Here is a 22,398-nt window from a genome sequence, read left to right on the forward strand (position 1 = left end):
TAAATTAAAACAAACAAAGAGAACAATAGGGGTAAACAGGTCAGGTCCAGAGGTGTGAAAGGTACATTATGGCCCTGAATGATTCTGCTAATATGACCCCACATTCAGTATAAGTTCAATAGGCCTAGCTACAAACAGAAACTGTAAACAAGTAGGCTGTTAGTTTCAGAGTAGTTTCAGTGTAGTTAGCTGCCTCCCTTCAGGCAGTTATAAGGCAGTGTCCTCCAGCATCGGACCAGAACTGAAGAAGCAGTTTGGATGAGCTGCGACATGACCAAAATAAACTTTTGTCCAGTTGACAAATAAATAAATAAATTAATTTAAATACATTTATATAGCGCCTTTCAAGATACCCAGCTCTTTACAGATCATTATTCATTCACTCAACACTCAGTGGTGGTAGCCACAGCTGCCTCCAAGCACCACCATCACTCACACACTCCACTTTCATACTAGGCGATGTGGGTGAAGTGTCTTGTCTAAGGACACAAGGGCAGTTTTTGCCACTGGCGCCCCCTGTGGCACCTGATTTTCCCAGTGGTCTCCCATCCAAGTACTACCCAGGCCCTGCCCTACTGAACTTCTGAGATCTGATGGGATCAGGCTCTGACAAGCCGGTATGGCCACAAATTGAATTTCTCACACACATTTTCTTAATTAATTATTGAGTGATACACACAGGATTCGGCATTGTCGTGTGGTCATTTGTTACAAATGAAAAACCAGTTGCAGCTCTCCATAGGAGGTGCTGAGTCTTTTTGTGATGAGGTTTACAGCGACGTCAACTCCCACTGGGCACTGGAGTTTTCTAATGCGGAAGTCAGTGACTTGTTTCTTTTATTAAGTCGGTTTAGATGAATATTACAATTTAAATGTCCAGATTGTAACATAATAACTCACAGGTGTCAGTTACAGATATGTAGGAGACAAAGGCACAATAGGTCTTCTTTAAAAGCAATAACATCTTTATCAAGACGAGCAGGTGTCGGACCCTCCTCCTAAAAGTTTCAGAGTGAACTTTTGTAAATGAGTTTATTAGCTGCTAGGATTTTATTGGAAACTGACAGCAATTGAACACAGCCAAGGATTTCCCCTTCGTGGCGTCAGGTGCTGTCCGTGTGGTGACGCGGTGGTGGTAGACGTGTGCTCATGTGATCGTAGGAGTGGGTGATGTCGTGTTTTGTCTGTGAACGCCTCGACCAAGTGCCCAAGTGAACCAACCTCAGAACCCCCACACACCAGTCTCATGAGTTATTTTTATATCAAACTGGAAAGAGCGCTGCAGACTTGTTTTAACTACTGTTAGGAGGGACTAACTTCAATGAAAACAGAAATATATAATGTTTTGAACGTTCACAGAAAACCAGAAGGTCATTCGATTCAAAAATGAATCATTTTCAGTTGATGGGACCACAGTATAAACGGATTAAACAACTTGGAGCAAAGCGTTACTGTGTTTTATCTGTTATAGTTCAATTTATTGGTTTATTTTTACAGGAACCATCTGCAAACACATTCATCTCACAAAAGAAGAGACGTTTTACACCAGGTTTAGCTAAAGCAGACTGCAGGCAAGTTCACAAAAAATCCAAATGTATTCAAGTCGTGTTGTAGTTAAGACCACACTAATCAAGACCAAAACCAGTTGAGACCACAGGGTCCTGAGACCGAGAGAAGACCAAGACCTCTGAGAGTCGAGACCGAGACAAGACCAAGACTTTTAAAGGTCAGGACTGAGACAAGACCGAGACCACAGGGTCCAGAGACTGAGCCAAGACCTCTGAGGCTTGAGACTGAGACAAGACCAAGACTTTTAGAGGTCGAGACTGAGACAAGACCAAGATCTCTGAGGGTCAAGACCGAGAAAGGACTAATACTTTTAAAGGTCGAGACCGAGACAAGACCGAGACCACAGGGTCCTGAAACTAGGACAAGTCCAAGACCTGTGAGGCTCAAGACTGAAACAAGAACAAGACTTTTAAATGTCGAGATAAAGACAAGACCAAGACCACAGTCCCGAGACTGAGACAAGACCAAGACTTTTAAAGGTCGTGGCTGAGACGAGACCAAAACCACGGGGTCCAGAGACCGAGACAAGACCAAGACCTGTAAGGCTCGAGACTCAGACAAGACCAAGACCTCAGAGGGTCGAGACTGAGACAAGACCAAGACTTTTACAGGTCGAGACCAGGACAAGACCAAGACTTTTAAAAGTTGAGACCGACATAAGACCAAGACCACGGCACATCCAGACCAAATCGAGACCATCTCCTCAATTTTCGACATTTATTTTATTTGTATTTTACACTTATTTTGCCAACAGTAGCAGCTGTAATGAAACACAATCACACTTGTCAAGTTTCAGACCTTTTATTAGCCTTTTATTATCGTGAAAATCCCTAATTTCTACCTTTAAAATTACTCAAATACATCAAAACATGCAAATACAAATCAATATTGACAGTGTTGACTCTCTTAAAGACTGCTCCTTGTTGTTTAATCCTTATTTCTCTTATTGCTGCTTAAAATATAAAGACCTGTGAGCCTCAATTCTAATAAATTAACATAAAAACTTATAGAAAACATAAGAAGTGTGAGCATGTTATCAAGAGTCCGAGAGCATGTGAATATAATGGATCACTATTTTGCATCGCTTGCCATCTGTTATTACTTTATTTAGAGCTTGCAACGAGATCACAGATAAAAACGTTTTGAAGAGACAAAGTATTTTCCTGCTTCTGTTTTGTGAATCCCGTTGTGACGTGACAAGAGCAACCTGCAAAACCCAAAGGAAGAAAGACAGACACAAAACACGAGACAAAATAATCCCAAAGCAGCTTTAAATGTGCACCAGGAGCAGCTTGTGTTTCTCTCATGTGTTTCTAAAGGTTTATGTCCATGTATTTTTTCCTCTCTTCGAGTTCAGTTTGCAGCTTCACCACAGACGCGAGACTCATCTGATCTGGGTCATTTCTCACTTTGTTTGAATGGATTCTTTCACATCATGTTGATCCTGAAACTCAATAAACGGCGATGATGAAAATGGTTTGTTTGTTTGTTTGTTGTTGTGGTTTGAGTGACTTCAGAGTGACCAGGGGACGGAGATAAAAAGGAGGAACAGGGCAAAGAAAGCAGGGGGCCCTTGTGAGTGTGGGCCCTGCATGTAGGAAAGAAAATATTAAATAACAACACTTTTTTCAAATTTTTTATAGTATCCACAGAGGTGTAACAATATCCAAGTGTCACAATACGATATTGTCACAGTATGAACTTTGTGGTACAATATTTATTGCGATATCGTGGCTAAGCTCACAGTATGGTGTACAAAATGATAAAGTCTTCAACTTATTCTGAATAAGTGAAAAGATGTGTCCAAAAGTTTGACTGGTAGTGTGCATCAAGAACCACTAGATGGTGCTGTAACATCAGTGTCACAATAACAGTACTAACAGACTACAGTATTTAGGTGAGAAAGACAAAAAAAACAACAACAAAAAAACAGCACAACACTGTCTGCATTTTTTTTTTCTAATATATTTGCAGTTATTATTCCACAGAACACATATTTTCTGACTTAAAAATATAATATCTACAATATTTAGATACAACTTAAGTACATAGAACTCAACTTCACCTGTTTTTTACATTAGTAAGAGTTTATATTATGACTCAGCAATGAAAAAATGAGGTTGCCTTACAATAAAATGTAATTTAAAAAACACCTCTAAAATAAAAGCAATGCAGCTTTAGTCCATGTGTGAGGTAAAATTATAAAATATGTTTATTTTGTAATTCTAAATTATCGTAAACGGGCCGGTCAGAGGCGACCAAAGGGCCTGGGAGTTGTATGACTACGTCTGCTGCAAACAGTCTACATGAGCAATGAGACGCTATTCCATTCCATTTCATTTTTTTCTGCTTATCCAGGGCCAGGACGCGGAGGCAGCAGTCTGAGCAGAGCCTCCCAGACTTCCCTCTCCACACACACTTCCTCCAGCTCCTCTGGGGGGATCCTGAAGTGTTCCCAGGCCAGCCAAGAGACATAGTCCCTCCAGCATGTCCTAGGTCTTCCCCGGGGCCTCCTCCCGGTGGGACATGCCCGGAACACGTCTCCAGTGAGGTGTCCAGGAGGCATCCAGAACAGATGCCCGAGCCTCAGCTGCTCTTCTCGACGTGGAGGAGAAGCGGCTCTACTCCGAGCTCCTCCCGTGTGACTGAGCTCCTCACCCTATCTCTAAGGGAGCGATCCACGATCCTGTCCTTTCGGTCATTACGCAATGAGACGCCTGTTTATGAAATAATGAAATAATGTTGTGTAATCATTAGGGATGTAACAATAACCGAAATATCATGATATCGTCACACAATAATATTGTGGACCATCACAATATATCGAATTACAAGTCTTTTTGCTTAAATGAAGAGTTATGGTGCAGAAATTGCTAAAAAAAAAAAAAAAAAAAAGACAGAGGAAACTACATAGACCATGATCCTTTGCTCCTTTTCAGTGCAGACTACAAGAAGAAATAACAGTTCTAACACTTTTAAGTCTTTGGATTACGTCTTGTCAAGGCATTTTAAGAGGAAAAAGTAGCGTATTGGGAGGTTTGTTAACCTCCACAAAATATCACAGATATCACAATATCGGACGACATATCTGAAACATATCTGAAATGCAGCAAACAAAAAATAAATTAACTCAAAACATGTTCACTTAAAACAAATAGCCTTTACCCTTCACTTCAATTATTATTTCAACTTTTGGTATTTGAATTGGACATGGCACAGCTGTGAAGTGAAAACCATTTCAGGGGCTTCATCATCACTCTGTGTGTGAGTACGACATCATCACACTGTAGAATCTGAAAACCACCAATTTGCTGTTTTCTCCGTGTGCACAAAATGATAAAGTGTTCAACTTAAACTGAATAAGTGAAAAGATGTGTCCAAATGTTTGACTGGTAGTGTGCATCAAGAACCACTAGATGGTGCTGTAACATCACTGTGTCACAATAACAGACCTGACCACAGTATTTAGGTGAGAAAGACAAAAACAACACACACACAAAAAAAAAAACAAAAAAAAAAACAGCACAACACTGTCTGCATTTTTTCCCTAATATATGTACGTAATAATACTACTACTACTAATAATAATGATAATAATAATGACAATACTACTACTACCACTACTACTACTACTACTACTACTACTAACTACTAATAATAATAATAATAATAATAATAATAATAATAATAATAATAAAACACTTCTAAAATAAAACCAGCTTTAGTCCATGCATGAGGTAAAATTAAAAAAAATTTATTTTGTAATTCCAAATGTGCTTAAACGGGCCAATCAGAGTTAAGCAAAGGACCTGGGAGCTGTATGTCCAGATCAAAGTCCAAATCTAAATCTAAATACATTGAACAGATGTGTCCAAAAGTTTGACTGGTAGTGTGCATCAAGAACCACTAGATGGTGCTGTAACATCACTGTGTCACAGTAACAGACCTGTCTCCACAGCGTTTTTAGGTGAGAAAGAACAATTTTAGGATTCAAAAACAACACATTGTTCACATTTTTTCCAGATATATTTGCAGTTATTATTTCACAGAACACATATTTTCTGACCTAAAAATATAAATATTTACAATGTTTAGATACAACCTAAATATACTAACCTATAAACAGTGTTGGGGAGTAACAGATTACATGTACCGGAGTTATGTAATCAGAGTACAAATTATGAGTAACTGTATTCAGTTACAGTTACTGTTTCAGTGAGTGGTAATTGGATTACAGTTACTTTATTGAAATAAATGGAAAACCAGGTCTAAACAAGGACTAAACCAGGTCTAAAACCAGGACTAAAAAAGGACTAAAACCAGGTCTAAACTAGGACTAAACCAGGACTAAACCAGGTCTAAACTAGGACTAAACCAGGTCTAAAATCAGGACTAAAAAAGGACTAAAACCAGGTCTAAACTAGGACTAAACCAGGACTAAACCAGGTCTAAACTACGACTAAACCAGGACTAAAACCAGGATTAAAAAAGGACTAAAACCAGGTCTAAACTAGGACTAAACCAGGTCTAAAACCAGGACTAAAAAAGGACTAAAACCAGGTCTAAACTAGGACTAAACCAGGTCTAAACCAGGACTAAACCAGGACTAAACCAGGACTAAAATCAGGACTAAAACTAGGACTAAACCAGGACTAAACCAGGTCTAAACTAGGACTAAACCAGGATTAAACCAGGTCTAAACCAGGACTAAACCAGGACTAAACCAGGACTAAACCAGGTCTAAACCAGGTCTAAACCAGGTCTAAACTAGGTCTAAACCAGGACTAAACCAGGTCTAAACCAGGTGAACTAAATATTAGAGTAGGACTCCAGGAAGACTAGCTGGTGTTTTTACATACAGATAATGTGGATCCTAATAAACAAACAAATACACAAACGAAGACTCCAACTCAGGTTTTTGGACTTATTTATTGGACCTGAGTAAATTTTTATTTATTTTTTTGCCATTTCTGATCAAGTGTCCATGTGGTGCACAGAGTTTTGTTTGGGAGTGACATGATATACGAGTCTGACCCAGAAGCGAAAGTGAAACTAAACATTCTCTGAGAGCTCCCAGAGTATGAAACTAGAGCCTTGTTGTCTCCTGTTCTCTCTCCTCTCTCTGCTTTTCACCCTCCGTGTCCTTTCTCTTCTGCCCTCACCTCATTACCCTTTTCCAAATAAAAATAAATAAGTATACAGATAAAATAATAACTGTAAAACACAATACAGCACAATACAAATGAATGGATGTGTCATTTATTTTGCTTTTTGTAAATATATGTAAAGTTTCTTGATCAATGCACAGAAGCAACTACATAATTTTTGAAACTATGTCATGAACAAGGTTGGATAAATAAAAGTTATTTTCTTCTTCACGCTCCTTTTCGAGAAATGTGCTTTTCTGTATGATTATTGTTTCCCTCTTGGCACAAACTCGAAATAAAAACGAATCAATCACTGGTGTAAAAAAGGGGGAATTATAAAGTATCCACATTCAGCAATCCACTTTAGTATATCGAGATAAAAGTATAGTACTAATGTATTTTTTAAATGCACACACACACACACACACTCTGATACACACTATAAAACCTTCCTGCCGAATTTGTCTCAGCCTTTTCTGTGCTGTGATGTATTTCTCGGAAAGCACGAGGAGCTGGGCACAGCACCAGCCCGTCCCTCCTCCTCCCCGTCCAGTGAGGTAGGAGTTTTTGATTGGATGGGCAAGACGTGAGATTGGACGGGCCGGTCCTGAAATAAAAAAGGAAGATCGAGTGTGTGGGTGAAGCTCTGAGTTTCTCCGTCAGCCATGGGAGCAGGACAAACAACAACAGCAGTGGAGTCCAGCTCTGTGCCCAGGAGCATACAGGATGAACTGGCTGAGCAAAGAAAAGTACTTGATAAGCTTCTGAACTTAATCCAGGGTAAACCTCTGAATCACAATCATCATAATCATCATAAGTACGAAGTTTAAATGTGTTTTTTCTTTTCACTTGACATTAAATCAGCTCAAAATGCTGAACTGAAGAGCCTGAAGAAACAAGTGGAATTTCTGACTCGAGACAGAACAGGTACACTTCATTTTGTGCACATTTTAACAGAAGCTCAGACTCCTGCTCACACCAGGTTCTGTTGCAGATGGTGCAGATTGGCAGCCTCGCTTACGCCAGTCAGGGCAGGTGCTATAATAGTAGATTACCACCTCCGAGTGTGGAGTGAATAAATAATGACACAGTGCAACACTTTGAGGGACTTTGACAAGGCTGTAAAGCGCATTATTATTATTTATATTATTTTCATTTTTATTATCAGTTTTGATCTCTTGATAATTGCTAATTCTGCACCTTCTTTCCCAGAGGACACTGTTAGGTTTATCTAAACATTATAAACAAGAAGAAAGACAAGAGATTAATTCAGTTTTACTCGCGAGGAGAACGGGCAGAGAGTGGGCATCAGACCAACAGTCTCCACACGTTCTGATGCCTCAAGGCCGCTCTCTCTTTTTATTTCATTAGGAGGCCCTAGTTACAGAATGATAATTCTCAAGGGGAAGGGGAAACAGCAAAGACATAATAAGAAACTGATGCAGCTAAGCATAGTACAAACACATAAAACATGATTAACAATCAGGAGGTGCCTTAGGTTTGGTCAGACACCATCATAACTCTTGCATGTGTGACAGTGGGAGTTGGCTTCATGTGAGGAATCATCTCGAGGTTCACTAGAGCGACAGGACACTGCACACAGTTGTCAAACACACAGAGGTTATTCAACAAGTGACAAGTGATTGGTACATTATAAATCAAAGAATTGTAGTACATAAATGGTTAACTCATAGGCATAGAATATCACACAAGTATTTAGCAAATATGGGATAATAAAATTATTCTGACATTTCCCTCCTGTTTATCATATATTTGCAAAAGAAGAATCAATTCATAACTACTTCTTTCGATTTTCAGTTATGATTTCATAGTCGAGCAATTATATTTTTACACTCGGAGGTAATGTTATTTTAGTCGTGTATTTCTGCGTCATGATTAAATAGAAGTGAGAGCCAAGGAGGAGGAGTCCCCAATGTATGAATCATCACCAGCCAACAAATGTGCTTGCACTGCCTTATCGTCAGGATATGGGGCAATTGCAGTGGTGATTAGACGATTAATTAATTTTCTAATACAGGGTATGCAACAACAACCACACAATGTTAAAATGGCGGCTATAGAGATCAGCGCAAAGGACACAATGGATTTGTATTTTCCAAGTACATCCATCCAATCACCCCACATAGACTGGTCAACGCCAGACTGCTCTTTAAGGCGCTTGTTAAAGGTTCGTAGACCGTCTATTGCTGTGGTCAAGCTACCATCAGACGCAGTATTGTTAGGGATGAAGGTGCAGCAGGTATCCCCAAAAATCGCGTACACACCGATCCTGTTTTAGCCAGGAGCATATCTAATGCGATGCGATTTTGGAACGCCATCAGAGAAGTTGCTGCCAGTTATTCATGCACTGCCTCGAATCCAGCCTGAGTGAAGTTGCCTAGTTTTTGAACATTGTAGTGGATGTAGTTGATTCTATATATGTTTTTTATTTGGAGTTACTGAACAAGATGCGGCTATTTGATCTACTAACTTGTATTCACTGGGGACTCCTCTGGGGACTCCTATAGCATCAATATATGTTGGGTCAGAATCTCCTTTCCATGAGGAGGATCTCTTACTTTTAGACCATGTTTTAGGTAAGATACTAGACATCTCATGTAATAAATGTTTACCAGGGAGGAGATGTATGGTCGTGGGCAGCAAAAGGGACACTAAAGCACAGTGTCCAACCACATTTCTTGGCAATCTATCATAAAGTTTATCTTTGGCACACCACCACCACACATCGCCTCGGGACACAGGCTGAAAGTGGTTGCTGACCTCGAAAATGTCAACACCCCAGGAGGCTGTGAGATTGTCTAAACGCACACCACTTCCAGTCATGTGGATACAAGAATAATTAGCTTTAGCGACATGTTTATTAAAAATAGGCTTCTCTTTCTCAAAGGGTGTTATTGGATATATTGTGTCCCAATAGGAGCAATTTTGCCACGGGTTTGTAGACATGTTAAGTTTATGGCTGCAGGTACTACTTTAAGTATAGGTCTAGGACCCAAACACACTACACAATCAGCTTTTACGGTGTTGGCTGCTTGCTCAGCTTAGAGTAACCAATTGTTATATGTGGCTGAGATACCAGTTGCGACGTGGAACCAATCATCTGTCGTGAGTTTGTTAACCAATGCTACTTTGACTCCCCTATCATGGGTTAGTTTTTCTGTGATTGGTTCAGTCATATTAATGCTTCTGCATACAAATACTGTGAACATTGGGTCTGTGTCAGCGCTATATGCCCATAAGCAAATTGGTAGACATGGTAATTTGGGGTCTAGGTCAGTCATGGTCAGATTTAGGCCAGTGGAAGTTTTAGTCATTTTAAAAGGTTTACGGATTTTTGCTTTGTTTTTCTAATATTTTCCTCATATAGTCTGCTAAGTTAGCTTCTTCATTAATTTCCCATTCATTCCTAAATTGAGGTATTTTGTACGTTCTTCCAAATATTATTTCGTATGGGGTTAGGCCTGTGGTACTAGTAATGTTTATATATAGTTTGACTAAATCTAAACACTGGGGCCATGGTCGCCCTGTTTCTTCCATACATTTTTTTCAATCTGTTTTTTATTGTACCATTCATTCTTTCTACTAGCCCAGCGCTCTGAGGGTGGTATGTGCAGTGATTTTTCAAATCGATGTGGAATAGTTTACCTATATGAGATATCAAACTATTTACAAAATGAGTTCCATTATCAGTATAGACTTTCTCTGGTATACCAAATCTTGGTATAATGTCTTTACACAGTGCTTTAGCCACAGTCAGAGCGTCGGGATTTCTAGTTGGAAATAATTCTATCCATTTGAAAAATGCATCAGTTATTACTAAACAATATTTTTTTTCTTCACTTTGATTGAGCTCAATATAATCCATATGGATTATTTCAAATGGATATTGAGCCTGTGGAAATTGTCCTCTTTTTGGTCTCAAATTTCCTTGTGAATTATGTTTGGCACAAATTAAACATGCTCTACAAAAGTTTTTGGAGTAATTATTGAATCCATAAGTCGTATAATATTTATGAACCTGTCCTACCATCCCCCCTGTTGAGACATGTGAAACATGGCTAACAATACAACAACAACAATAGCTGCAATCTTATATAGATTTCGCGGAAGGACAGGTTTCAATTGTAGTCACACATAAATTCCATCTGTCATAGTTGCTCCATTTTTAATCCATACTTGTCTTTCCCCGTTCAGTACTTTGTTGTTGCTTTAAGACGACTCAAAGCTTCCCTTTTACCCATTAATTACATTGTTTGAAATTCTTCAACAATATCATTTATTTAACCCATAACTAATATATAAAAGCTACAAGCACTTTTACTCAGTACTAAATTAATAATACCAAGTTAGAAAACAAGCCAATACAAACTAGGTTAAAGTTACTCTATCACTTGAATAACACAAGCCAACATGCTTAATTAAATTTCAAACAGAACATTTTCAAACGAGTCAAAAATACGGTGCCTTTAACATTTTAGCAATAGTTTAGTGTTTTATCTAAAATCAGAAGGGACCGAAATAACGGCGATTAAACGTGACCCGTATCTAATACACTTTTCATTTCAGCGGACTTTTATTTTGGCGACTCTTACTTCAGTCTGTTTGGCTGCCGCACTTTTCTCTTCCTTTAGGTACACGCGCTTTACTTCCCCTCACTCTCAGCTGCGGCTGATGTGTTTTGTCTGTAAAAACTCTCAACAAAGTTCTGGAATTTTTAAATAACGGCGTATTTCAACTGTCCTGCTAAGGTGAGTCTTTTGCCATTATGTGAATAACTCTTATATTAAATTTCAACGGTGTAAAGTGTCGCTAGTCTGTTTTATTCGACAAAATCTTCAATTACTCCTTTAACTACCTTTTAACTTCTTTATAGTATGTTTTTTACACAACATTTTAATTTATAAACTCGATCTAACTGTGATCTCTGCCTGGATATTTTTGACCAGTATTTGGAATTGACATTTTGATGAATACAAACTAAATGCATTTATCTGTCAAATGATTTATTTACACATAATTTACTTAATTCAACTGAACTTTGGATCAGTACTAGGATGAATAATTAATTATCAACAATTCAATTATACATTATACCTGGTTTATGTTTTAGTGCCATAACTCTGTATCGTTCCTACGTATGTTACACATACTCTTGATTTAATTTGGTCATAGTGGTCATGTTAAAGTAACTAAGGTAATTATTTTGAACGATATACTTATTTGTGTTTCTGGCTTCCTAGGTCAGATTTCCCACGGACTGATTCTGTGATTTGAAAAACAACCTCAACTCAACAAACTTCCAGATAATGAGCTAAGAGTCTGTGCGGTGGGACAGACTATTTGTTTTGTATTATTGGACCTGGGATTTGTACAAACTGTCTTCAAACTGTAGTTTATAATAAAACAACTGAAAATTAACTACTTTTGTTCATAGACTCTACTTCATTTATTTATTTGTGACTTTAACTTTTGTGCTTTATAATCTCATAATTTATCTTTGTCTCTCATTTTACTTTTAATACATTTATAATAATCAACATTTTTGACTTCTGGTTGTTATTATAACCTGTGCTCCTTTAATTAACTTTTATGTTTCCTATTTTAACACCCTTAGCCTGGCCTCAAAATTAACGTTACATAAAGCATAGTCAAAATTTCTCTTCCAGATATTTTTAACATGCAATAATCATTTTTCAGCTGAAGCAATCGGGTAAATTTGTCCCTCTACCTTAGGCCTATGTTGGGTAGAGGTCCACTGCTGACCCCTTGGTGTGTTGACAAAAACTTTTGGCAGGAGTAAACAGTGTATGTGGGGTAGCAGCATGTTAGGATTCTTCTGTGCCTTATCCTGCCAGATTTAGCAACATGTTGATTGACAAGGCAAGGCAAGTTTATTTGTATAGCACAATTCGTACACAAAGTAATTCAAAGTGCTTTACAGAATAAGAAATACATTAAAATCATAATAAAAACAAATCAAAACATAAATAATCATGAAGATTAAAATTAAAAAAAGAGAGACATAAATTGGAGAGAAGAGTGCGGAATGAAAACCTTTCAGTTATATGCACAGTTAAACAGAAATGTTTTGAGTCTGGATTTAAACAGCGTCACAGAAGAGTCTGTCTCACATGTTCAGACTGTTCCAGGTTTTAGCTGCATGAACCTGAAACGCTGACTCCCCTTGTTTAGTCGTGACTCTGGGCACCAGCAGGAGGCCGGTCCCTGAGCTCCTCAGAGTGCGAGATGGTTCATATGACACTAACATGTCACAGATGTACTTTGGTGCTCGGCCATGGAGAGACTTGTACACAAGCAGAGCTGCTTTAAAGTCTATTCTCTGAGGCACAGGAAGCCAGTGCAGAGACCTGAGCACAGGACTTATGTGCTCGTACTTCCTAGTTCGAGTAAGGACCGGAGCTGCAGCGTTCTGGATGTTCTGCAGCGTCTCACAGCTCGTTTGGAGAGACCAGTGAGCAGAACATTACAGTAGTCTAACCTACTGGATACAAACGCGTGGATAAGTTTCTCCAAGTCTGCTTTAGACAGTAAACCTTTGATTTTTGCTATGTTTTTTAGATGGTAAAAGGCTGCAGATGTTATTGATTTGATGTGGCTGTTAAAGTTCAAGTCTGAGTCCATTATTACCCCTAGATTTCTTGCCTGATTTGAAGGTTTTAGAGAGAGACTGGAGGTGACTGCTGACACTGTCCCTTTGTTTCTGTGGACCAAACACTATGACTTCAGTCTTGTCAGATTTTAGCTGGAGAAAGTTGTTTTGCATCCACACACTGATCTGTTGGATGCAGTGACCAAGTGACTCCACTGGTCCATAGTCTCCTGCTGCCAGAGAGACGTAGATCTGAGTGTCATCTGCATAATTGTGGTACGGACACGTTATTGCTGCTTATTAACTGGCCTAATGGCAGCATGTAGAGATTGAACAACAGGGGGCCCAGGATTGACCCCTGAGGCACCCCACAGGTCAGGGCCATGTGATCTGAGACACAGATTTCCAATTTCAACAAAATACTTCCTGTCTTCTAGATAGGACTTGAACCAGTTTAGTACAGTACCAGAGATGCCCACCCAGTCCTCTAGTCTCTGTAAGAGGATCCCATGATCGACAGTGTCAAAAGCAGCACTCAGATCTAACAGGATCAAGACTGAGACTTTGCCTGCATCAGTGTTCAGGCGGATGTCATTTGTCACCTTGATAAGAGCAGTCTCAGTGCTGTGGTGGGCTCTAAAACCTGACTGGAAAACATCAAAGGAGTTGTTCATTTGGAGAAAGTTCGTAAGCTGTTGGTAAACAGCTTTTTCAAGGACTCTTGCCAAAAAACGGCAGATTTGAGATGGGTCGGAAATTGTTCAGTACTGTGGCATCAAGACTGCTCTTCTTTAGGAGAGGCTTAATGACCGCAGTTTTCAACGCGTTTGGGAATGTTCCAGATTGAAGTGACATGTTAACTATGTGAGTGAGTGGTGAAAGTAAACTGTTGAGGACGGACTTTAGAAATCTAGTGGGTAACATGTCCAGGCAGCAAGTAGATGAACTCAGACTGGTAACGATCTCTAAAAAAAAAAAGCTCTAAGTGTCTCTGTGGTTTCATGCTTGTTATTTGTGTTGTGGAATTGATGGCATTTTTGATGCCCTGAACTTTGTCATTAAAGAAAACTGCAAACTCATTACATTTAGATGTGGAAATTAGTTCTAGTGGCAGTGGAGCTGGAGGGTTTGTTAATCTGTTCACTGTTGCAAACAGGACACGAGAGTTGTTACTGCAATTACCAATAATGTCCGAAAAATACTTCTCTCTTGTTTTACTCAAAGTGTAGTTGTACATATGCATTGTTCCTCTGTAAATCTCATAATGAACCTGGAGGTTTGACTTGCGCCATTTCCGCTCAGCCTTCCGGCACTCCCTTTTCTGTGCTCTGACTGAGTCATCATTCCTCCACGGAGCTTTTTTGCCTCTTTAACCATTTTAACCTTTATCGGGGCGATGGCATCCAGAACATTCAAAACACTCAAAGTCACAGAGTTCAACACATCATCAACATTAGAACATGAGGCAATTTCAAAATGTATCATTTCCATGAACAGTGCACCTGTGTTATCATTTACGTGTCTTCTTCGAACAACTGTAGGAGCAGCCGGTGGTTTGGGAATAACAGACAGGTCAAAGAAGAGACACAGAAATGATCAGACAGAGCAACATCAACCACATTGACATTTGAAATATTTACACCCTTTGTAATGAGCAGGTCCAGAGTGTGCCCTCTGTTGTGAGTGGGCTCACTGACATGCTGAGTCAGACCAAAAGTTTCAAGGACAACACTAAGCTCTTTGGCATTTTTGTCACACACATTATCCACATGTACATTAAAATCACCTGTAATGACTAAACCATCAAAGTCTGTGCATAACAACTGAAAGCATCTCAGTAAAATCATCAATAAAACTTTGACAGTGCTGAGGAGGTTTGTATATGACTATGTAGAGTATGGACGGTGATTGTTTTAGCTCCATTTTGAAGGAAACATACTCAAATGATGAAAACACCCCAAATGACAACCTGTGTGTAACCAAATGATCTCTAAAAAATGCACACACTCCTCCACCCTTTTTTATTTGCTCGTGTTTCAGATTCAAATTTGAAGTTGGGAGGGGTTGATTCCACTAGCACTGCATGACCTGTGTTTTTGTCAAGCCATGTTTCAGTTAAAAACATAAAGTCAAGATTAAAAGAAGAAATTAAATCATGAATTAGAAATGATTTGTTACATAAAGATCTGACATTGAGCACAGCAAGTTTCTGCTTAGTTTCAGTAGGACTGGATATTATCTTCTTACAGGGAATGTGAACTAAATTTCTCTGATTAGACAGTCTAACTGTCCTCCTTTTAATCCGTCTACGTGTTGTAACTGGAGCTATAGCTCCATCGCAGGGCCCCAGCCTGATATTACCTTTATCATGACTGTATGTCCTGGGACAGCAGAGGCCCTGTGCGTCCTAGCTCTTGGTGATAACAGCCCTGGGGAAAGGCGGGGGAGGGCGAGCAGGGGAGAGTTTGGGTGAGTGACCAGGTGAGGGACCAGGTGAGGGCCGAGGAGGTGGAATACAGGGAGGTTTGGGTGAGGGGCCTGGTAAGGACCGAGGAGGTGGAGTAGGGGGAGGTTTGGGTGAGGGGAGAGCTGAGAGAGTCTCTGGTGGTGAAACAGGCACAGTTTTGTATGGGGGAGAGTTCAACATAACCCTTGACCGTGCTATATTAGGTGTGAGAGGAACCATCTTGATTCCCGATCTGATGAGGCTTTCTAGATGGTTGGGCAGTGCCATGGGTGAAGGTGGGGAGGAGAAGGAGAGTGAAGAGTCCGTTGATGGAGTAGATGTAGCAATGGGGACTCCAGGCTGGACTCACTCATGGTGTCATTTAATAAATGAAATACGTTTCTTTTTACCCCAGTGTCTGTTTCTGTTGCAGTTCGCCAAGTGGCTTTCTCTGCTGCATTGCTGGAATCAGGTGAACAGTTTTTTGGACCATATAATACTGACAAGACTCTTGTGTTTAAACACGTGACCATAAACTCTGGAAACGCCTACAACAAAATCACAGGTACATGAACCTAAACATCAATCAAAGTCGCCTCTTTGTAAGTCTGTTCAAAATCTCCTTCAGGCATCTTCACTGCCCCGGTCAGAGGAGTGTACCACTTTGAGATTTTTGCACACTGCAGTCGTGGTTTACCGGCTGAAGCTTACCTGATGAAGAACGGCCGTGGCATCTTCATGGCCCATGAGAGCAGTACGAGTGGGAGCACCACAGCGGGGAACGCCGTCTCTCTGCTTCTGGAGGCTGAAGATGTGGTCTATGTCGTTCTAACAGCCAATAACACACTTAAAGACAACGAACATCACCACACTACATTCAGCGGCCACCTGCTGTTCACAATGTAAACTCACACTGAAATACATTGAAAAAGTGTGTCCAAACTTTTGAATGTTGTGTACATAAACAACTTCAGGATTCAAAAACAGAACAACATTGTTCAAATTTTTTTCAAATATTATATTGTGCACCAGAACACATTTTCAGTTTCATTTTCAGACCTAAAAATATCATATTTACAATATTTAGATACAACCTAAATATGAATCTATAAATACAACTGAACTTCACCCCTGGGGCTTTTTACATTGGAAATCTGTGCTCCTACATTAATGACATTTATATCAACTTTAATAAATATTTTTATACAACATAATGGAAACCTCTTAGCTATAGATAAATATATACATTTAAACATAGTTTGATTCAAATGAAAAACTTTTGTGATACAAAACCACACGTGTTACAATTATAAATTACTTCATTGTGTAATTAATAAAGAAAATAGTGTGAGTGTGAACATTTGTGTCAAAAGTGTCTTGGGAAAATCCACCTTAAAGGTTCTGTACAACACAAAACTCACTTTTCTGAGCTTTAAGCCGTGTTAGAATGTTGTTTCCTCATCAAAAACACACCTGGAGTTGTGTTTTGTTTCATTCACACGTGTTTGAGTGACATTTTATTGTTAGTCTGTGTACATCTCTAAAGTTCAAAATGCTCTCTTCCACTTTGTGATGTCATGTTGTGGTAGTTTTCAAGTTACCAGCTACCTTTATCTTTAGTTCAGTAGAGATTGGCAACTCCAGATCTGAAATTATCCAAATGATTCAAAGTGTGGAGTTTAAAAACTGTCAAGCACTTCCTGTGTTACCAAGTGCCAACACAAGGTGGAGTGTTTTCCATTTGAGAGAAGAACTCAGTCTAAATCTGCAGAGTTTGTGTGTTAAACCTGTGAGAATGAAACAAAACACAACTCCAGGTCTGTTTTTGAAGAGGAAACAACATTAGAACATATAGAAAACAGTGTAATATGAGCCGTTTAAAGTTTGACAAAAGGTTAAAGTGTATTTGGATGTGGCTCCAGTGTTCACAGTGTTAGAAACAGGCCCACAGAGTCCAGACTCAAGGCTCCCACAGGTCAGCAGCACGACTTCTTCTTCTCTGAGGGAGAATTAACAAGCGTCACCGTCTTCTCTTTAGCTCTGTCCTCCTGCTCCTTTAAAATTCTTCACAACAAAACACAATAAATAAAAAATACAGTATGTTAAATTGTGATCCACTTTAAAAAAAAATTTGAATAGATGCATCAAGAATTTCGGACTTCCGGTCATTGCGCAATTCATACTGGGAAGGATTTTCTGAAAAAGTGAGCATCAAACCACCATGTTTGTTTTCCCAGTGGGATGCGTCTATTGTCAAAGTCGATCTTTTCAAGTCTTTTGAACCATATCACTTTTGTTTCTGGTTCTGATATTGTCATATTTTAGTTTTGGGATTCGGACATTGTAATTGTGTGGATGTTGTATGTCCTAACACCGGGAAACAGCTCAAGAAATTTGTTTGCGAACTCCATAAATGCAAAAGGGACTCAGCTCTGTGTGACTGGAAACCTCCGTTCAAACTGTTTCTCTTCCCAACAGAATAGAAAAATAGTGATGTAGTAAAATAGGCGATGGGCAGGACTGATCCACAGGAAGGACAAAAAAGGTAATCTTTGGCTGCCTAAGAAATCATTCCGAGTTTGCAGCGAACATTTTGGCTACATTCAGACTGCAGCCTGAAGTGACACAAATCAGATTTTTTGGCCCCTATGTGACCTGTATCTGATCTTTTAATGAAAAATGAAAAACTGATACATATCTGATCTTTTGACATGCGACTTCAGTCTGAACGGCCAAAGCGCATTCATCCGACCTACACCTTATCAACAAGCCACAAATGTACACAAACTTTCTTCTTGTCATACAAAAATTGTTAATGAACTCCGTGTCACTGAAACAAAACACATCGCTATCCCACCACTCTTGGCTTCATCTCCGCATGCACACGTTCCTTTCAAAGGACTGTCCTACAAAACACCACGGTCAAAAACCTCGTCCTTCTCCTTCTCAATCTCCTCCTTAAAACAAGTAAGTTGTTCATGTTCTGGCTCCGGTACGAGAGGAACTTTTAAAATCTCCAGGTGCTCAATGCTCGCGTCCATATTTGGACAACTTCTGTAAACACAGATCACGCTCGCTGCGGTTGACGTCGTCATGTCTCCAGTGCACATGCGGGACACTTTTGGGGCGTTTAACGTTCACACTGGAGATCACATACAAGTCACATTTAATGGGAAATGTGAACGACCTCGAAAAAACATCGGATTTCACAAAAAAAAAATCAAAATTGAGCATTAAGCCCTGCAGTCTGAACTAGGGATGTCCCGATCACATTTTTTTGCCCCCGAGTCCAAGTCCGAGTCCGAGTTGATTTTAAGTATCTGCCGATATCGAGGCCCGATCCGATACTTCTATAAAAATTATGAAATGAACTAAGAGCGAAGAATAAGATCCAGGATGTTTGGGGGGATCAGACTGTATTCATTTCAATGTGTAATATTTGGGCTGAACTTAGTATGAAAAATCAAATGTCCACAACTTCAATTGTATTAACTTTTCTAACCATTCAAAATCATTGTTGAAAATTTTAACTTTTACCACAGTCTGGTCTTGGAATGTGTAACGTAGTTTACTTAATGAACTGGACAAAACAGGAACCAGACCAGAATCAGATCAGACCTGAGACTCTGCACAATCTACAGTTTGTATATTTGATATTATATGGAAGCCTGTGCATTACATTTGAAACATTTAGGCTCATCTATGAGCTCCAAATAATACATAATCTTATTTACCAAATAAAAACGAGATGACAGAAGCCCCACAGCCTCTCTCCCCCAGCTGCTCCCATTCCCTCGCACCGCCACCACATCCGCAAACCCACAGCAGAGCAACACCGCAGCATCAGTCCCACCGCTCAATAGACGCTTCATGCTTTTCCCACCCTCCCCCCAAAAGCGCCAACTCCACTGGGCAACATGCAAACAAACGCCATCGGCCGCGCAGGTGTGAACACGGGCCACAGAACCACAGGTAACAGCGCCCGAGCACGGCACGGCCCGAAAGCCCCAGCACAAGTGCGCCTCTAGTACAGCAGGCGCTGGGACAGACAGTCGCGCTGACTGGACGTCCCTGAGCAAATCCCGCGCCTCAGTTAAAAAAACAACTGTTGTGTGCTGTGTGTCCTCTGTGCACCGTGTGTTATGTACGTATATTATTTATCCGATACCTGATCGGACCTTAACAGTCGAGTCCAGATCGATTCCGCAGTCACGTGATCGGCACAGATTTCTGGTCACGTGATTGGATCGGGACAACCCTAGTCTAAACGTAGCCTTTGTATGTGGAGCGCCAACAAAGAAAATCCTGTTTGTTAAGCGAGAGGTACAGAAGACAAACAGGCTGAGCTCGCACTTTCTTGTTCTTGTGGTTTTACAGCAACATCACGTCTTGGTCGCTTTGCAGTGGAAGGCATTTTTTGGCGAACAGCTGGTGCCTTTCACTTTAGCGTTGACTTTTTTAAATTCGTAACCGAGGTGGAGTGAGGAATCGGGATTTTACTACGACGGCGACGAGGCAGTGTGCGTTAAGTCGATACAGAACTATAATTTGGGCTTGGCATTTCATTGATAAGCGTTGCCATAGCGATTAGATTTTTGATTTATACATACAAATCAAATATAAACATTCTATTTGCATAAACGGGTAGAATGCGGTTACGTAACTTTGTGCGTCATCGTTGCCATGGAGTTTTCTGTTCTAGAAGCACACTAAATAAAGGTCACTTCAACCCAGACACAACCAGTGTACGCACAGACTCAGCAGAGCTCGCAGATCGCAACGTGTTTTCGGCAATGGATTTCACCGGTTTAAAGCAAACCAACCCCGAAACCAAGTACGAGGTTTTGGGAGTCATCGGAGAGGGCGTTTACGGTACCGTTACCAAGTGCCGTGATCGAGTGACAGGGGAACTTGTCGCTTTAAAATGCCTCAAGGGTGACGGAACCTCCTCCCAAAATTTCCACAGAGAGTTGGAAATGTTGAGTTACATCAAGGAGGGGCTACAGTACCCAGACAGCTTCAACGTGGTCAAACTGGTTGACTGTTTAAACCATGATGGCTGTGGGTCGCTCGCATTTGAGATGTTAGATCTAAGTGTCTACAGACTCTGGCGAAAGATGAGGAGTTTCACGCTGAGCCAAATACGACCAATGGCAAAGCAGCTCCTCATAGCTCTTCATGGTCTGCGTTGTGTCGGTGTCATGCACACCGACATTAAACCAGACAACATTATGCTAGTCAACCAGAAGGAGAGGCCATTCAAAATTAAGTTAATAGATTTTGGATTGGCAAGGCACTCTGAAGAAGTACCAATTGGACTGGTGATGCAGGCAATTTCGTACCGTGCCCCAGAAGTAACTTTGGGTCTTCCACTTTGGGAGGCTGTTGACATGTGGGGTGTGGCTTGCTGTCTCCTTCACTGGTTTGTACGTAGCACAGATTTCAAGGGATTTTCTGAGTTCGACTTCCTGAACAAGATCGTGCATTTCTTTGGGGTTCCCTCAGAGAAGCTGCTGGACGTGGCATTGTGCACGTCAAACTACTTCGTTCAGGAAAACTCCAAGTGGAGACTAAAAACTCTGCAGGAGTTTACGAAGACCACTGGGATTAATCCTAGGATGGCACTTCACAAGCCTTCAGCAACAAACCTGGAGCAGCTTCTTAAAGGTTCTAGAAAGTTTGTCTCCCATCAGGAGGAAAGAGATATGGAGCAGTTTCACGACCTGCTCAGTAAAATGTTGAAAATGGACGCGGAGGAGAGGATCATGCCATCGAAAGCCCTCGATCACCCGTTCATCACCATGGAGCACTTACCTGAAGGTGATGACTACACGAAGGAGGCTCATGAGTTAATGCGTGTCACTGAGGCTGAGTTTGAACCATCACAACTAGAGGCCAACCGAGAAATTGCCGAGATGGATTTAACAGTTCCTAGTCCAGTCAGTGTTTCATCAGATGTCAATACCTGGCATGTTGTCCTCCAAATCCCAAGTCTTTCCATCTCATTTGAATCTACTTGTGGTAGCTACAAATGTACCACTAGCTCTCCAGATGTGAGTTCATTTTGTGGATCTCAGAAGTCCACTAAAGATCCCCGCGCCAATGGAGATACAGGGATTCTAGGGAGCCAGTCAGAAGTTGATCCTTGCAAAATCCAACAAGATCAACTAAACATTGCATTGGAGACAGACACAAAAGACATTTTAGAAAGACTGAAAAAGGAGCTGCCTGATTGCAGAGAGATACTGAAGGACATTGAGAAGCTGTTCCAGGACAGAGAAGCTACAGAAGCTCAGATTAGCCAACTGACTCAGAAAGCCTCCAGGTCCTTCTTCGGCAGGCTGATTCCGAATCGTCTCCGGGTGCTGTTTTCAAGATTATTTAATCTCCGGAAAACAAGAACAAGCAGGACAATCTTCAGGAAACCAAAATGGCTCCAACGGTTTACAGTGTTTACAAGAAGGTCCAACACATCTGGGCCTTCAGAACACTAAACCGACGAGAAGGACATCATCTCTCCTGCGACTTAAGTGACTCAATGCATCATAAAAAACAACAACACTGCTTTAAATAAAATAAAATTTTACTGCAAATTGTAGTGTATT

The 22,398-nt window shown here is 40.4% G+C and overlaps 2 protein-coding genes, 1 long non-coding RNA gene and 1 pseudogene across 3 annotated transcripts in view; 2 read left to right on the top strand and 2 right to left on the bottom strand.

Annotated features, from left to right (window-relative positions):
• Positions 1-513: 513 nt before the first annotated feature.
• On the bottom strand, positions 514-631 carry LOC129409651 (5S ribosomal RNA; annotated as a pseudogene).
• A 6,748-nt stretch (positions 632-7,379) lies between these two features.
• Positions 7,380-16,749, top strand: LOC110162493 (complement C1q-like protein 4). Its single transcript, XM_055155120.1, has 4 exons — positions 7,380-7,496; positions 7,581-7,643; positions 16,227-16,358; positions 16,422-16,749. The coding sequence occupies exons 1-4, from the start codon at positions 7,382-7,384 to the stop codon at positions 16,697-16,699; spliced, it is 588 nt and encodes a 195-aa protein (XP_055011095.1). The 5' UTR covers positions 7,380-7,381; the 3' UTR covers positions 16,700-16,749.
• On the top strand, positions 11,369-12,155 carry LOC129409367 (uncharacterized). The gene is made up of 2 exons (XR_008632377.1): positions 11,369-11,485; positions 11,978-12,155. It is a non-coding gene; the product is annotated as an uncharacterized LOC129409367 (long non-coding RNA).
• A 38-nt stretch (positions 16,750-16,787) lies between the features above and the next one.
• Positions 16,788-22,398, bottom strand: part of cracr2aa (calcium release activated channel regulator 2Aa) — a 39,232-nt gene continuing 33,621 nt past the window's right edge. Inside the window, exon 18 of the mRNA XM_055155121.1 lies at positions 16,788-17,857. Coding sequence (XP_055011096.1) covers positions 17,770-17,857 — 88 coding nt within the window. The 3' untranslated portion in view covers positions 16,788-17,769. The remainder of the gene's footprint in view (positions 17,858-22,398) is intronic.

Source organism: Boleophthalmus pectinirostris, unplaced genomic scaffold (assembly GCF_026225935.1).
Source record: "Boleophthalmus pectinirostris isolate CB_2022bp ecotype Guang Dong unplaced genomic scaffold, ASM2622593v1 HiC_scaffold_2, whole genome shotgun sequence".
NCBI lineage: Eukaryota > Metazoa > Chordata > Actinopteri > Gobiiformes > Gobiidae > Boleophthalmus > Boleophthalmus pectinirostris.

What these genes read in the sequence shown, in the direction of transcription:
- LOC110162493 (XM_055155120.1), top strand. Translation starts at nt 7,382, where the DNA reads ATGGGAGCAGGACAAACAACAACAGCAGTGGAGTCCAGCTCTGTGCCC. An exon ending in GCTTCTGAACTTAATCCAGG is followed by an intron (nt 7,497 to 7,580) that starts GTAAACCTCTGA and finishes ACATTAAATCAG; the next exon opens with CTCAAAATGCTGAACTGAAG. An exon ending in TCTGACTCGAGACAGAACAG is followed by an intron (nt 7,644 to 16,226) that starts GTACACTTCATT and finishes TTTCTGTTGCAG; the next exon opens with TTCGCCAAGTGGCTTTCTCT.